The following is a 17,569-nucleotide window of genomic DNA, read 5'->3' on the forward strand; positions in this document are numbered from 1 at the left end:
TGCAACAAGACCGGGTTCCGGAGACACCTCTCCCTGCAACCCCTTGTATTAGACCGAGTTTCCAAAACACAAGCAATCCACAAGACGTCTGTGAACGGGTGACCAATTTGATCTACTAATGAGTAACCACAATCAGTGCCTGCTGGAAGAGCTTCCAGGCAGACTTGAATCCGGCCTTTTAATTTCAGAAGTATGCAGGAAAGGAAAGAAGAAGAAGAGGAAGAAGAAGAAGAGGAGGAGATTGGATTGTGGTCACAATCTCCTTTACCTCCCCACCCCCCCCAACAGACACCCTATGAGGTAGGTGGGGTTCAGAGAGCTTTTTTAGCAGCTGCCCTTTCAAGGACAACTCCTGTGAAAAGCTATGGCTGACCCAAGGCCATTCCAGTAGCTGCAAATAGAGGAGTGGGGAATCAAACCCGGTTCTCCCAGATAAGAGTCCGCAAATTTAACCACTACACCAAACTGGCTCTAGAAGGCACCAAAGTGGAAGGCTGAGAAACAATTACTGGGGACCAGACTCTGGCCGTGCCTCATCAACATTCCCTTGACTCATTCTGGGCTGTGAATACAAAAATCTGGCCTCAGGTCAAGAGCTGGAGCCCAACGTACCTACCTGCACGCCCCTGCCAAAGAGTTAGTGCTGTGGCTGTAGAATTGCCAGCTCCAGGTTGGAAAATCCCTGGAGATTTATTTTTTTTTTGGGGGGGGGGAGGGGGGGTGATGGGATATAACGCCATAGAGTCCACTTTCCAAAGAAGCCTGTTTCTCCAGAGGAACTGATCTTGGTCACTTGGAGATCAGTGGTAATCCCAGAAGGTCTCCAGCCACCACCTGAGAGCAAGTTTGGTGTAGTGGTTAAGTGTGTGGACTCTTATTTGGGAGAACTGGGTTCGATTCCCCACTCCTCCTCCACATGAGGCTCCTCCACATGCAGTTGACCTTAGGTCAGTCAGAACTTTCTCAGGGCTGTTCTGCTCAAGAGCAGTTCTGTCAGAGCTTTCTCAACCCCACCTCCCTCACAGGGTGTCTACTGTGGGGAGGAAAAGAGATTGTAAGCCACTCTGAGACTCCTTTAGGTAGTCAAGGGCAGCATATCAATCCAATCTCCTCCTCCTCCTCTTGGAGAGCCAGTTTGGTGTAGTGGGTAAGTGTGCGGACTCTTATCTGGAAGAACCGGGTTTGAGTCCCCACTCTTCCACTTGTACCTGCTGGCATGGCCTTGGGTCAGCCATAGCTCTGGCAAGGGTTGTCCTTGAAAGGGCAGCTGCTGTGACAGCCCTCTTCAGCCCCACCCACCTCACAGGGTGTCTGTTGTGGGGGAGGAAGGTAAAGGAGATTGTGAGCCGCTCTGAGACTCTTCGGAGTGGAGGGCGGGATATAAATCCAATATCTTCTTCTTCTTCACCTGGAGATTGGTAGCTTTACTGGAGGAGGGAGGAATGGATTAATTACAGCTAGTTTTCATTTTTTCATTTAATTTAATTTTATTCGATTTATATCCCACCCTCCCCACCAAGGCGGCTCAGTTTTATGTGCAGTTTGCAGACACAAATGGTCAAACTTCTTCTGAATTGCACCATTTCAGGATGATGAACACTTTCCACATGGAAGAAAGCCAAACATCACTTCAGTCTGATGGTATGAATTGCCCTCCAGACTATTCAGTATGGAAGCTGGGAAGGTTTATAGGTCCCTCCTGGTCAGCATATGCAGAAAATTTCATTATAGATGTTCTTGGTGTTGGAGAGTATTTACTACTAGCTCTTTGGCTAGAAACAGTAGCCAGTACTGTGTGGCAAAGGCTTTGAATGGTGTAGCTAATTCATTGAGAGCCAATTTAGTGAACATATGAAGTTGCCTTATACTGAATCAGACCCTCAGTTCCTCAAAGTTAATATTGTCTACTTAGACTGGCAGCGGCTCTCCAGGGTCTCAAACTGAGGTTTTTCACACCTATTTGCCTGGACCCTTTTTAGTTGGAAATGCTGGGGATTGAACCTGGGACCTTCTGCTTACCAAGCAGATGCTCTACCACTGAGCCACTGTGTAGTGGTTAAGTGCACAGACTCTTATTTGGGAGAACTAGGTTTGATTCCCCAGTCCTCCACATGCACCTGCTGATGTGACCTTGAATCAGTCACAAATTCTCACAGATCTGTTCTGCTCAAGAGCAGTTTCTTGAAAAAGTTATCTCAGCTCTGCCTGACTCACAGTGTCTCTGTTGTGAGGAAGGGAAGGGAAAGAAGATTGTAAGCTGCTCTGAGACTCCTTCAGGTAGTGAACGGTGGGTTATAAATTCAATCTCTTATTGTTCCTGAAAATGGTCAGGCCTTGGATTTAGCAGAAGAACGCTATGGAGTCTAATTTCTGGACAACTCACCATACTAGAAGACCATGAACTAACTATCTGACAGCTTCTAAATGAGTAGCAGAAGAGTTACAATTTTGGTTATCTGCAACTTAAATGGAAAAGAAAAATGTGGAGAAGGAGTTTTTTATACCCATTTTTCCCTACCTTAAGGAGTCTGAAAGTCGTTTACAATCACATTCCTTTCCTCTAGCCACAACAGGCACCTTGTAAGGCAGGTGGAGCTGAGAGAGCTCTGAGAAAACTGGAATTGGCCCAAGGTTACACAGCAGGCTTCACATGGAGGAGGAAAATGGAATCAAACCTGGTTCTCCAGATTAGTGTCCACTGCCCTTAACCATTACACCACATTGGCTCTCAGGCACATAGAATCATAGAGTTGGAAGGGATCTCCAGAGTCATTTAGTCCAGCCTCCTGCACAACGCAGGAAACTCCCATTCACATGATCTTCATTGCTGTCAGATGGCCATATAGCCTATGTTTAAAAACCTCCAAGGAGGGAGAGCCCACCACCTCCTGAGGAAGCCAAGGGGCACATAGGTACAAAGTGCACAGATTGCATGCAAACATGTTTAACATGCCTCTGAAAACCATGCAGGCAAATAATGTTTTGAAGGTTAGCAACTGGCAGCCTTTGAGGGTCCAGTCCTAAACTGGTAGCATCGGTTGCCAATCCTCTCTTCAGCTTGGAACAAGGGGTCTAAGAGGAAGGGACTTCTTGTTTCAGGTGCTCTGCCATCTCTGGACAGGGCAGCTTGTGACAACAAACAAATTCTCTTCCACATGGATCTGTTCCTTTAAGCTGGCAAACAGCTTGAGAGTGGAACCAGAAAAGTGTGCAAGTGACAGGAGGCTTTATGCATTAGTCTCCTGCTTTCCATTGTTGGCCACTTTACACATCAGGTGGCTAGCCCTGGCAGCAAGCCATGGTTGGTTCACCACCCTGCTCTGCATTCACATGCCATTTCCAATAATAAAAGCAGGAACACCTTTTAGTTCGGAATGGAGCACAGAAAGCTGGAGAGAGCTAGCTAGATGCCCACAGAACAAGCATTCAGGCAAATCAAGCTTCTTTATATTTGAATTCTATATGAGAAATGAAAAACAAAATATATGCATAGCTTGCGCAAATGATTCAAATTGACCCACTAGGGTCATGCTTCCAAAAGCAGGTGAAGAAGGACTTTGGCACTTTTAATTTTTAACTTCACTGCACCTATAGCTTGTGGGAACAGCAATCACAATAGTTTCCTTCCACTGGATTTAGAACATTATCTCCGCAGTTGATGCTATCATTAAATGCTTGCCTGCGCATTCAATGTCTTTTTCTTACTCCGAGACAAGCTAGCAAAGGAAGATTTAAAAAAAACAAAGCAGAACACAGACAAAATTATTCTTATTATCCTCCTGGAAAGTACAGATACGCTAAGTTGCAATGTTGTGTTAGCGGCATATTTAGGCTGAACCTGTCAGTCCTCCCTGGGCTACTCTCTCAAGCTGAACCCAAAGTACACCTTATGGTGAAGTCGGACCATTTCACTGATGGCACAAGGATCTGGAACTCCTTCAATCAAGTTGAGTGCAGAGCTTGAGACAGTAGCTCATGGAAGTTACAGGGAGGGGAGGAGCAGCATCTTCTACAATGCTATAAGGTTGCACATAGAATCAGAGTTCGAAGGAACCTCCAGGGTCATCTAGTCCAACCCACTGCACAATGCAGGAAACTCACAAATACCTCCCCCTAAATTCACAGGATCTTCATTGCTGTCAGATGGCCATCTAGCCTCTGTTTAAGAACTTCCAAGGAAGGAGAGCCCACCACCTCCCGAGGAAGCCTGTTCCACTGAGAAACTGCTCTGACTGTCAGGAAGTTCTTCCTAATGTTGATCCAGAAACTGTTCTGATTTAATTTCAACCCATTAGTTCTGGTCCTACCGTCTGGGGCCACAGAAAACAATTCCACACCATCCTCCATATGACAGCCCTTCAAGTATTGAAGATGGAGATCATATCACCTCTCAGCCGCCTCCTCTCCAGGCTAAACAGGCCCAGCTCCTTCAACCTTTCTTCATAGGACTTGGTCTCCAGACCCCTCACATCTTCATCGACCTTCTCTGGACCCATTCCAGTTTGTCTATAACCTTCTTAAAATGTGGTTCCCAAAACATGCTTCAGTCCTAAACTGATTTCTGAAAAGTCTTGGAACACACATCAAGCAAGAGGAAAACTACTATACTGTTACAACAGCAATGAGCTCCTGTAAAACATCATGGGGAGTGTAGTTTGGTGAGGCTTCTGTTACAGATCTCTAGCCCCATTTGCAGGATTACAGGTCCCAGGGGTTGCTGGAGAGAGGGATCAGGAAACCAGTTTTTTGCCACTTCCATAAATTTGACATGGGAGCGTGACAAAGACGACAGTCCCTCTCACTTCTCCTGCCTACCAATTTTCCAAGGAAGCCTGGGTTGATTGTTGTAGATTTTTCAGGATGTGTGACTGTGGTCTTGGCATTGTGAGACCTGACATTTCGCCAGCAACTGTGACTGGTATCCTTAGAGGTGTAACCCAGAAAACTGGAGCTCTCTGGGTCAAAAAGCAAAAGAAAACATTCTCCGATTTTGAACCAGAGAGAACTTGTTTTCTGGGTTACACCTCTGAGGATGCCAGTCACAGTTGCTGGTGAAACATCAGATCTCACAATGCCAAGACCATGGCCACACAGCCCAGAAAATCTACAACAGCCAATGGACTCCGGCCGTGAAAGCCTTCCACAACATATTGAAGCCTGGGTTGATTTCTCAGAGTTCGGCACACTTAAATGATGGGGAGAGGAAAGAATCGAGAAGTGATTCATTCTGAAAGGAGCTCATTCACAAAACAAGAGGTAAGTGCACAGCTAGTACTCAATGAGATCAAACGTAGACCAGCAATGAAGGGGTACAGCCATGGTACTTAGTTTCTATAGGGATAGCTGTTGTGCCCCCAAGTCTGCTGGGCAGCCATGTTGCCTGATTTTGGAAGTACCTATACTTATCTTTTGAGCATATGAAGCACCAGCTGTGGTTGGTTCAGCAGTGAAACAGTAGTGCTACTATTCCAGGTATTTGAATCCTGGTACTTAAAATTAAGGCTCCATCACTGATCCCAATCACAAATCAAGCCCCGGTTGAGACGGAAACCTGGTGGGCTGAAATGTGATTACAAAATCCTCCTTCCCGTATGGTCAACCATCCAAGAACCTGGTGCACTCACATTTGTCACATGCCAGAATCCTGATATTTGTGCATTTATAACCACTTTTTTCACCTGCACACACCCAGAACAGGAGAAATCAGAGAATGCTCCAAGTGGCTCATATGAAAAACACACTCCCATCCATCAACCAAGTTATCTAAAATTATCAAGGGCTCCCCTCCTTACCAAGATAGGAGCCAAGCCCCAATGACAAAACAGAAAGGAATTTCTGTTCCCCAACATGGATATCCCTGGAGTTTTCTTTCCACTTAGTTATTTCACCCCATTCTCCAAAGACACTGAGCAGTCGGGTTAGAACTGAAAAAAGGAAGTACTTCTTCACCCAAAGGTTAACATGTGGAATTCACTGCCACACGAGGTAGTGATGGCTACAAGCACAGACAGCTTCAAGAGGGGCATGGATAAGCATATGGAGCAGAGGTCCATCAGTGGCTATTAGCCACAGGTTATTGTTGGAACTCTGTCTGGGGCAGTGATGCTCTGTATTCTTGTGCTTGGGGAAGGGGCACAGTGGAAGGACTTCTGGCCCCACTGGTGGACCTCTTGATGGCACTTGGGTTTTTTGGCCACTGTGTGTCAGAGTGTTGGACTGGATGGCCATTGGCCTGATCCAATATAGCTTCTTTTACGTTCTCTTATGTTATTATGACACAGACAAGGAGTGACCCAGATGTTTGCAGGCCCTACTGTTGCTGATGTCATTTGTAGCTCAGCAGAAAGGCATTTGGACCTTCCACTGCGTAACGGCTCTAGAGTCTCAGTGCCCACAAATGGATCCAAAGTCCCAGCAGTGGCCACAGCAACAGCCGTGAGCCTCGGATTCCTAAAGGTTTCATCAGAGCCACCTGGCCTTCTACTTATCCGCTCACATAGACTATTATGAGCTATGAGAGTGAAGCATAGCCTCTCATGCAAAATAAAGTAAGTCAAAAGCTGTTTTTCAATACCTGCTCCTCTGGTCCTCAATATTTAAAAAAAAACACCACCCTGCCAGACAAAACATGACTTATATTTCTGGTTGAAAGTTTTGGCTTACATTTCGTCTCTTTGGAGCTGTTCTAAGGACTACAACCAGCACCCACCCCACTTTGCAAAACCGTCAAGAGGTAGCAGATGTCACAAGCTTCCTTTCTTTCAGTGTTTATGAACTGTCCATCTGCCGTGTGGTGAAAATGAAATTACTTCAAGGAATCTCAAAACTTCAGTTCCAAAAGCACAAGCTGAGAGTTCACTGTAGCTCATGATACACACTCTGGCCTACAGGCTCCCACAAAGGGCAACTTTTCCAGACCAACACACCCCTCCGTTCTCTCCCCACCCTTTCCCAGAATGGGAGAGTCGGCCATCTTAAGTCTCCACAGGAAATCACAAACAATTTCATCTACCTCTGAAAGCAAGAGAGGACGTTCAGTTTACAGTGTGTGTGTGTGTGTGGGGGGGATGTACTGCTAAAAAGAAACGGTTTTTGGCCAGGGAAGGGAGATCATATTAATGGTAGGGGTCCGGAAGAGCCCTCAGGGACATATTGTGCCCCAATAGCCAGCGGTGATAAGGGCCAGGGGGCAGCAAAGGAAGCCACTTACCTTCAAGGATAAAAGTTCACACGAGCTGCCAATTCAATCCTTCCAAAAGCATTACTGGGTCCTCCCCAGCTCTTTCCTTGTTCTGCCCAACATCTCACTTTTTAGAAAACCATGGAGGACAAAAAAAGTTTCTACCCCTCCCGGGTTTTAACGTGCAAAAAGTTTGCTGTCCCAGAGCCACAAGGAACTAGAGTGACAGGGTGAGAGGGGAAAAGACAGCTGCCGTCCATTCAGAGGGCTGACACAGAGAAATTGGACACTGGGCAGCAGTTTTTAACATGGTCAAAGTGCTGTAGACGGCAATGCAGCCGCTCGGCCCACAGGTGGGGATTGGGGAGGGGTGGGAATTGCTGCAGATATAGGCAGGCAAGGTGGGGCAAAGGGTGTGTTGGCCCCTGGAGGAGGTCTCAAAGGGAAATCATGTTCTGAGACAAAGACTCTCTCCAATTCTAGTCTGCATTATTGGCATCCCATTCGAAAATACTGGCTTATGGGAAGAGATTGTCAGAACATGGAAACGGTGTCCTGATTCCACTACGCCTCCGCGTTTTCCACCTACATCACTCTGGCCCAACTGGCCTCGGTCATCTCTTGTGCTTGGCAGCACATTTATGCAAGTTGGTCAAATTGAAAAAAGCATACTTTGGGTAGCAGGGGGGTTGCACTGAGCATGCCACCAACTTCCAAGAATATCGACAATCGAGTACAGTCACAAAGAGACCAAGGAGAAAATACAAAAAGAAAGTCAAACAAATAAGGGGGTGGGGAGCCACCTTCACCAGTTTTCCTTTCAAGGCAATTTGGGATTTTAAAAATTACCCCAAAATACTGCGAGATGAAACAAAAATGATGAGCATGAACCAGGGCACGGCACTTGTCTGCATTCTGGCTGACAAATATATGGAGAACGGTTTTGTGGTGCATTGAAGACAATGCTTTGGTTCCCCTCTCCCCGTTTCTCAATTTGACCTTACTTTTCAAGCACAAGGAAACAAGAAGTGATTGAAACACCATGAACTAATTTAATCTGTGACTTCCTCATCTATGTATTTGGTAGATTTTGAGTGCCTCGTTGCTCTAAGAGAATCTTGAGGGGAAATGGGAGAAGTGGAGAGAGATGCCTGCAATCCACTAAAACTGAGCAAAGCCCCTACTGAAAGTGGTTAAAGATATATGTGTGTAATTAAATTAATTCTGAATGCACCATGACCTGGTTAAAAGGATGCATCTCTAAAATTGCTAAGCAGTAAAAACAGAGAACCAAAGTGTCTCAAGAGTAAACAAAGCCATTGAAAAGCAGGGTACAGTTAAACGAGGAACTACATTTTAATTAATTCACAATGTATTTTTTATTACATGTTCTTTTATTAACCAGGTGATGAAAGCTTTCTTTTTAGTGATTTATGGTAACTCAGGGAATACCTCAGTCAGCAAAATTAGCAGACATATTACGGTTTATTGAAAGTGGATCTATAGAAGGAACAGTGAGTTTACTTTTTTTACTGGGATAGCTGTAGCTTACCAACAGTTTTGAAATTTTGCTTTATTTTGTGGATATTGCTTTTAAGAATTCCTTGAGGTCACAGGATCCGTGTGTACACATATATTTGCCATTTTATTTGACAATATGCTGTAGCTATTTTGCAATAATGGCCCACTTATAGAGATGTTGTCAAACCCCATTTGGTCGTTTGTTTTATTCAGAGTGTTCTATATATTTAATTGATCCTGTGACACTACCATTCATTTATTAAAGAGTTGGCTTGTCATTATCATTTTCTTATCCACATTTCCCCTCAGCCTTGTAGGGAGGGCTTAGTAGAGCTTTTCTCCCCATTGTCAAAAATATTCCCTCAGGCCTAAACAGGAGCTGTGACCTAGATAACCCAGGACAAACTGACCTCATCAGATCTTGAAAGCTAAGCAGGATCAGCCCTGGTTTATACATGGATGGGAGACCACCAAGAAAGACAAGGGGTATTCCAAAAGTGAGACAAAGGCTGTGTTCCTTGCTTTGAAAACCCTGCAGGGTCCCTATAAGTCAACTGCAACTTGGCTGCATTTTCTAACACCACCCCTACACTGGAATCAACAGCGCCAGCTCCAGAAAGATGAATTCAGTGTTCATAGCAAAATTCTCTTCATGCTGCCCCAACCTAAACCTCGTGGGGGCAAGCCCATTCAGTAACCCCCAGTGATCCATACTTACCTGGCTTTTTGTCCAGACAACCCTGTAAAGAAAAATTTCAAGGACAGACTCATTGACTGAGGAACAGTTTTTTACATACAAAGCCCAGGTAGCTCATAGTTCAAGTTTCACTTCTAGCCAATGCATACGTACTAAGAACCTCAGAAGTGAGTTACGTTAACTCTGTATGGTCCGCTGTACACAGTGCCTTACAAATAAAAACACAATGTCATCTATGCTCAGGCACAACACCCCGTAATGTGCAATGATGAAATAATGCATAGTGCTGTCTAAACCACAGAATTTTGGGTAGCTCTAAAACTACTCCCCATTCTTATACCTAGCCTTATTTTCGCAACCTTCTGATGAAGAGGAAATAGAAGCTTGCTAAATCTCTCAAGCTGATAGCAAAGGTGAGATATGCACTTGCAATTTTTGGTCCATTCTTTGTGGCAAGGCTACGTTAGCTTTCAAGAGCAACGCTGATGAATTTTAAGAAACAACGGCAGCAGTGGGGAGGGCGAGGTCATTGGGCAGGAATTCTAGTGGCCAAAAGAGAGGACTTAAAGTCCCTCATCTTGGTCTATGACCGGGGTGGCCAAACAGCAGCTCGGGAGCCACAAGTGGCTCTTTCAAACATATTGTATGCCTCTCAAAGCCCCTGCTGCGTCAGCCAGCTTGGAGAAGGCATTTCTCTCTTTAAATCACTTCACCAGGCCAAGCCAGTTGGCAGCTTGAATAATTCATATAAAGTTGCTTTCTTTCCACCTCTCCCTTCCTTCCCCATCGTCCGTCCTTCCTGCTCTCAAACTGAGAAACTGATATATGTATAACATCAAGACCTAGCACCTAATGAATTTTGATTGTTTTAATTGTAAAATGAATAATTTATATAATGTATGACTTATAATGTGTATTGTTTTAACCGTTTTAATGTTTTTATGCTGTGAGCCACCCTGAGCCTGCTTCGGCAGGGAGGGCAGGATATAAATCAAACAAATAAATAAACAAGATGTTCATGTCTTGTGGCTCTCAAACATCTGACATTTACTCTGTGTGGCTCATACGTTAAGCAAGCTTGGCCACCTCTGGTCTATGACTTTCTTCAGGGCTAGCAGGAGCAGGAAGAATTATGCAAAATGAAACAGCCTATTAAATAATGAATGTAGACGCCAGGTTTCTTCTTGGCATGTTGTTTTTACATGTTAAGCACAGCTCAGATAAAGTTCTCTAGACAAATTGGAGATTTCAGTAAGGATGGCACATCAGGAAGATAAATATCACTGCTGAGAGGAATGGGGCAAACAGCAACAGTCTTGCTCAGGGTAGGGAGAACCGAAGTCATTGTTGTTTCACCAACCAAGACAAGACCATCGCTGCAAAGAAGGAGAATGGGTCAGTCCTGAGGCAGTTTCTGTTCTACATTTCCATCAGTAGATTACCCTAATATGGAGTACAGATCACAGATCTCCAGTGCCTTCAAGCATGCCTCAGTGATAGAGATACGTCTAATCTTAATTTCTAAAACAAAAAGGAAACTAGAATTCAACAATTGCCTGGAAGTATTGGCCTTCAACCTATACGAACTCTGCCTCTAAAACTTAAGGTGAGTAGCTGCTGGCTACCATGAACTTGGGGGCACTTTATCTAGCATCATCCTACTTACCCTTGGCATTACAGAATACATGAAGCTGCCTTATTCTGTATCAGACCCTTGGTCCATCAAGGTCTGTTGTCTACTCAGACTGGCAGCAGCTCTCGAAGGGTTTCAGGCAGAGACACCAGCTCTGACACAATCGTTTTAACTGGAGATGCTGGGGATTGAACCTGCGACCTTCTGCGTGCCAAGCAGATGCTTCACCACTGAGCCATGGCCCCTCTCCCAACAGACTCAGTTCTGCTCCCTTTAACTCAGCTGTCTCAGGCCCACAAATCAAATGATTTTCTGCCTCCTACCCACTGAGCATATTCCTCCCGTCTCTAACATTACAACTACATCTCAGCTTCCCTTCCTGACTAGTTATGGAGTAAGAATTGTTTGAAGCATTTTCTGGCTTGCAGAAATCACAGATGTCTGAGTGCACAATTGTATTTGGGGTGTGTTAGGGGCAGTGTTCCCTCTAAGCTGAGTTAGCTTGCAAATTTTTAGCCTCCAGCTCACACGTTTTTGTCTTAGCTCAGGACAAATGGCCCCAGAGCACAATAATGTATGCAGTAACTCACAACTTTTAATGCCAGTAGCTCACAAAGTAGAATTTTTCCTCACAAGACTCTGCAGCTTAGAGGGAACATTGGTTAGGTGCCATCAAGCTGCTTCTAACCTATGGCGACCCTATGAACGAATGACTTTCAAAACGTCCTATTGTTAACAGCCTTGCTCAGTTCTTGCAAAATGAGGACTGTGGCTTCCTCGGTTGTGTCACTCCATCTCATGTTGGGTCTTCCTCTTTTCCTGCTGCCTCCAGCTTTTCCTAGCATGACTGTCTTTACCAGTGACTCTTGTCCTCTTATTGCATTTTAAAAAGCCACAAATTAGGTTTGTAAAAAAAAAAAGAAGACAAAGAACATACAGGGAACATACCAGAATGCAAAGGGTTTCCAAGAATGTTGTCCAGATTGTCCGTTGAGATTGATAGGGTGGCCAGACCGTCCCGGTCTCCCGGGACTTTCACGGTTCTGGCCCCCAATTCACGGCTCCCGGGCTGGGTATACCGGGACCATTAAGAGGTCCCGGTTTAGCCAGCCAGAGAGCCGGGGGCCGCGCGCCCGGGCGGGGAAGGCGGCGAGTGAGGGAGGGAGCGACCCTGCGCAGTGCGCAGATCGCCCTGCGCACGCGCAGGGACGCTCCCTCCCTCACTCGCCGCCTTCCCCCGCCCGCGCACGGGGCCCGGCGGTGGCAGCGGAGGCCCGGGAGGGCGTCGGAAAGGCCCGCGGGGGTCGCTGGAGGCCCTCCAGCGACCCCCGCGACTTTCCGACGCTTCCCCCGGGGCTCTCAACCCCCACCCCCCGTCCTCCTCCCCCGGGAGGGCGTCGGAAAGGCCCGCGGGGGTCGCTGGAGGCCCTCCAGCGACCCCCGCGGGCCTTTCCGAGGCTTCCCCGGGGCTCTTAACCCCCACCCCCCCGTCCTCCTCCCCCGGGAGGGCGTCGGAAAGGCCCGCGGGGGTCGCTGGAGGCCCTCCAGCGACCCCCGCGGGCCTTTCCGAGGCTTCCCCGGGGCTCTTAACCCCCACCCCCCGTCCTCCTCCCCCGGGAGGGCATCGGAAAGGCCCGCGGGGGTCGCTGGAGGCCCTCCAGCGACCCCCGCGGGCCTTTCCGAGGCTTCCCCGGGGCTCTTAACCCCCACCCCCCGTCCTCCTCCGCCCGGGAGGGCGTCGGAAAGGCCCGCGGGGGTCGCTGGAGGCCCTCCAGCGACCCCCGCGGGCCTTTCCGAGGCTTCCCCGGGGCTCTTAACCCCCACCCCCCCGTCCGCCTCCCCCGGGAGGGCGTCGGAAAGGCCCGCGGGGGTCGCTGGAGGCCCTCCAGCGACCCCCGCGGGCCTTTCCGACGCTTCCCCGGGGCTCGAAACCCCCACCCCCCCGTCCTCCTCCCCCGGGAGGGCGTCGGAAAGGCCCGCGGGGGTCGCTGGAGGCCCTCCAGCGACCCCCGCGGGCCTTTCCGACGCTTCCCCGGGGCTCGAAACCCCCACCCCCCGTCCGCCTCCCCCGGGAGGGCGTCGGAAAGGCCCGCGGGGGTCGCTGGAGGCCCTCCAGCGACCCCCGCGGGCCTTTCCGACGCTTCCCCGGGGCTCTCAACCCCCACCCCCCGTCCTCCTCCCCCGGGAGGGCGTCGGAAAGGCCCGCGGTGGTCGCTGGAGGCCCTCCAGCGACCCCCGCGGGCCTTTCCGACGCTTCCCGGGGCTCGAAACCCCCCACCCCCCGTCCTCCTCCGCCCGGGAGGGCGTCGGAAAGGCCCGCGGTGGTCGCTGGAGGCCCTCCAGCGACCCCCGCGGGCCTTTCCGACGCTTCCCCGGCCTCTACCACCCCCCCCCCCCGTGCTGGCGGAGGCCCGGGAGGGCATCGGAAAGGCCTCTCCGCCGCCGCCGGACTCGCCGCCGCCGCCGCTGGACTCGCCGCCGCCGTAGGTAAGGGGGCCGAAAGCGGGGGGGGGGGCTGGCGGTTGGGGGTTTGCCTTCCTTTCTTCCCTCCCTCCTTCCTTTCTTCCTTCCCTCCTTCCTTCCTTCCTCCCTCCTTCCTTCCTTCCTTCCCTCCTTCCTTTCTTTCTTCCCTTCTTCCCTCCCTCCCTCCCTCCCTCCCTCCCTCCCTCCCTTCCTTCCTTCCTTCCTTATGTTCTTATGTGACACAGAGTGTTGGACTGGATGGGCCACTGGCCTGATCCAACAGGGCTTCTCTTATGTTCTTATGTGACGCAGAGTGTTGGACTGGATGGGCCACTGGCCTGATCCAACAGGGCTTCTCTTATGTTCTTATGTGACGCAGAGTGTTGGACTGGATGGGCCACTGGCCTGATCCAACAGGGCTTCTCTTATGTTCTTAAGTGTGACACAGAGTGTTGGACTGGATGGGCCACTGGCCTGATCCAACAGGGCTTCTCTTATGTTTTTAAGTGTGACACAGAGTGTTGGACTGGATGGGCCACTGGCCTGATCCAACAGGGCTTCTCTTATGTTCTTATGTGACGCAGAGTGTTGGACTGGATGGGCCACTGGCCTCATCCAACAGGGCTTCTCTTATGTTCTTATGTGACACAGAGTGTTGGACTGGATGGGCCACTGGCCTGATCCAACAGGGCTTCCCTTATGTTCTTATGTGACGCAGAGAGTTGGACTGGATGGGCCACTGGCCTGATCCAACAGGGCTTCTCTTATGTTCTTATGTGACGCAGAGTGTTGGACTGGATGGGCCACTGGCCTGATCCAACAGGGCTTCTCTTATGTTCTTATGTGACGCAGAGTGTTGGACTGGATGGGCCACTGGCCTGATCCAACAGGGCTTCTCTTATGTTCTTAAGTGTGACACAGAGTGTTGGACTGGATGGGCCACTGGCCTGATCCAACAGGGCTTCTCTTATGTTCTTATGTGACGCAGAGTGTTGGACTGGATGGGCCACTGGCCTGATCCAACAGGGCTTCTCTTATGTTCTTAAGTGTGACACAGAGTGTTGGACTGGATGGGCCACTGGCCTGATCCAACAGGGCTTCTCTTATGTTCTTATGTGACGCAGAGTGTTGGACTGGATGGGCCACTGGCCTGATCCAACAGGGCTTCTCTTATGTGACAATACTGACTTTGGTGGACCCAAGCACTGATTCAGTGTAAGGGAGCTTTGTGTTTGTGTCTTCTAGTGCAATTTTGTTCTCAGATCCTGTATTTACTTCATCAGTATATGGGATAAGGCACTTTCTCAACTGTGCTGCATAATGCAGCCTATTTATTTTGTCCTGTTGGCTCTGTTGGCTCTATCTGCGCCACCTTCATCACTTTCGGGGTGTGGATCCCCCAGTGGAGTGGTCTCCCGACTCCCTCCGCCGGCTGTTTCTGATAGCCCTGCGCTCCCTCTTTCATTTGATATGTGTCCCGTGCGGGTGCCACCCTCCCGCCGGGAGATGCCGCAAAATGAGCCCCCTTGAGGCTTATGGCGGCAGGGCTCGGGGGAAGCGAGCTAGACTGCTGTTCTTTTGAGGGGTTATAGAGTGTTTCGAGCCCGTCCCTGTGGCATCGGTCCCATCATTGTGGGGCCCAGGGGGCCGGCGCAGCGGCCTGCTGAAGCAGCCTGTCGGTCACTTCCGGGTTCCTGTCCTGCATCTCGACCTGTGTTATTAGTGACAGGCTGCTTCGGCGGGCCGCTGCGCCGGCCCCCTGGGTCCCACAACGATGAGACCGATGCCACAGGGATGGGCTCGAAACACTCTATAACCCCTCAAAAGAACAGCAGTCTAGCTCGCTTCCCCCGAGCCCTGCCGCCATAAGCCTCAAGGGGGCTCATTTTGCGGCATCTCCCGGCGGGAGGGTGGCACCCGCACGGGACACATATCAAATGAAAGAGGGGGCGCAGGGCTATCAGAAACAGCCGGCGGAGGGAGTCGGGAGATCACCCCACTGGGGGATCCACACCCCGAAAGTGATGAAGGTGGCGCAGATAGAGCCAACAGAGCAAACAGGACAAAATAAATAGGCTGCATTATGCAGCACAGTTGAGAAAGTGCCTTATCCCATATACTGATGAAGTATATACAGGATTTGAGAACAAAATTGTTTCCGGCGGTGATATTTGGGGGATTTTTGGGGACGTCACAGGAAGTGCTGTGAAGTCACTTCCTGTTTCCGGCAGTGGCATTTGGGGGAAATGATGTCATTTGGGGGAAGTGATGTCAGAGGAAGTGATGTCACTTCCCGTTTCCGGCAGGTGATGCGGGGGAAATGATGTCACAGGAAGTGGTGTCACTTCCTGCTTCCGGCGGTGGCATGACATCACCGGAAGTGACGTCACCGGAAGTGACGTCACTTCCTGTTTCCGGCGGCGCGCGCGCTTCGCGCGCACGCACCCCTACCTCCCCCCCCCCAGGTGTCCCTGGCTGGCCTTCAGACATTATGGTCACCCTAGAGATTGATAATGAGCAACTCCAAGCTCAGTGGGCATTAAACACTCAAGGTCTATCGGGCAGTTGTATTATTACTTTAACATCAGCAAAAATTACTACTTACCAAGCACTGGTAGCAAAGGCAAGCACCCTCTGAAACACGGGAAACATAATGAAACGTGATCAGATTTTGGGGGGAAATATGCCTTTAAAGGAACCTTGAATCAGTGTAAAAATTTGTTGAAATTTCCAGGTATGGTAAATTGAATGCAAACAACAGGAAAAAAGGTTCATATAACACCATTATCTCCACTGAAGCGCCATTTTGTAACAGATATTTGTGGGAGAGAGGCTGTGTGTTTGTGCATGTATTTAAAATACAGTGTCTAGATCTGAAGGGAGGATTTCCATAAATTATTCCCCCTGAGACTTGCGTAAGGAAAAGAGTACAGGTATAGTTATGTACTGTCTTATCAACTCATTTAACCCAGGGTCAACCACCACTTCTTGTTCCTGCACCTGTTCCATCCACCCTTTCCTTCCATCCCTCCCCAGCGTATTCAAGCTGACATTGACAACAGCCAATATCGTCTGTCTGTGCGAGTCTTGACCTCACACCATCAACCAGGGGAGAGAGACATTTAGGGGGAAAGCAGCTTTAAAGTGACAGACAATTTCTTTTTTTTATATTTAAAAACCAATAATAATAATAATATAATAAACCCAGATTAAATAAAATGTACAGTGAACATACCCAGCCAACATCTGTATGTGCAATTAAATACGGTTCCGTACCGCGGCACAACGCTGAACAAAAACAATATACACGTGTTCCGGAGAAGGGGCGGGGTGTGTGGGACATGTTCTTTCACGCAAAAAAAAAAAGAAAAAAAAAGAAAAAAAATTTAAAACAGAAACCCCCAAATGAAATAACCCAAAAATAATCAATTTATCTTCTCTTCATTCTGTCCATATAAATATCTCCAGGAAGATTTCCCCCTCCCCCACCAGAAATTAAAAAATAAGGGGAAGTGCATGTGGAAATAATGGGGTGGGGGGACGGAGGAGAAAAGGCAGAAAGGGAGCAGTTAGGGGCTGAGAGGGGGCCGGAGAGGTCAGTCCAGTGTGCTTGTTGCCCCCCCGCCCCTCCACCTGCCCCTATTGGGAGCTGGCACGCTCCAGCACACGCAGGTCATAGTTCTTTTTGGCCACACGCAACTTGAAGCGGCTGAGGGAGTTGTTGAGGCGCAGGGAGGCGTTCTGGGCTGCCGAGGGGCTGGGGAAGACGGCCACTATGGTGTATAAGGCAGCAAGGTCCGAATGCCTGCCGTTCTCCGCAGTCCCGTGGTTGTCACCGCCGCCTCCCCCGCCAGGGCGCCCCTGAGTCTCTTTGAGCCACTGGATTTTGGCACCAGACATGGCGAGTTGGGTGAAGAGTTTGTCAGCCTCTGTGCGCGTGATGCCCTCGGGTAGGTCGGTTACCTCCAGCACGCGGCCCAATGCTATCAGGAAGCAAGGAGACACAGAGAGAGAGAGACAAAGTCTATCAGCATTCTCGACAGTAGCAAAGGCAGTAAGCAGGAAAATGAGTAAT

At 49.1% G+C, this 17,569-nt stretch overlaps 2 protein-coding genes across 3 annotated transcripts in view; both read right to left on the bottom strand.

Moving 5' to 3' along the window:
• STAC3 (SH3 and cysteine rich domain 3) overlaps positions 1 to 7,278 on the bottom strand; it is a 40,862-nt gene extending 33,584 nt beyond the window's left edge. For both annotated transcript variants that reach the window (XM_060252272.1, XM_060252271.1), the window contains exon 1: positions 7,211 to 7,278. The gene's annotated coding sequence lies outside the window, so the exon portion shown is untranslated. The remainder of the gene's footprint in view (positions 1 to 7,210) is intronic.
• Positions 7,279 to 16,632: 9,354 nt separating this feature from the next.
• R3HDM2 (R3H domain containing 2) overlaps positions 16,633 to 17,569 on the bottom strand; it is a 125,673-nt gene continuing 124,736 nt past the window's right edge. Inside the window, 1 exon segment of the mRNA XM_060252268.1 lies at positions 16,633 to 17,477. Within this exon segment, the coding sequence (XP_060108251.1) occupies positions 17,134 to 17,477 (344 nt within the window). The 3' untranslated portion in view covers positions 16,633 to 17,133.

The sequence above is a fragment of the Heteronotia binoei genome, chromosome 13, assembly GCF_032191835.1.
Source record: "Heteronotia binoei isolate CCM8104 ecotype False Entrance Well chromosome 13, APGP_CSIRO_Hbin_v1, whole genome shotgun sequence".
NCBI lineage: Eukaryota > Metazoa > Chordata > Lepidosauria > Squamata > Gekkonidae > Heteronotia > Heteronotia binoei.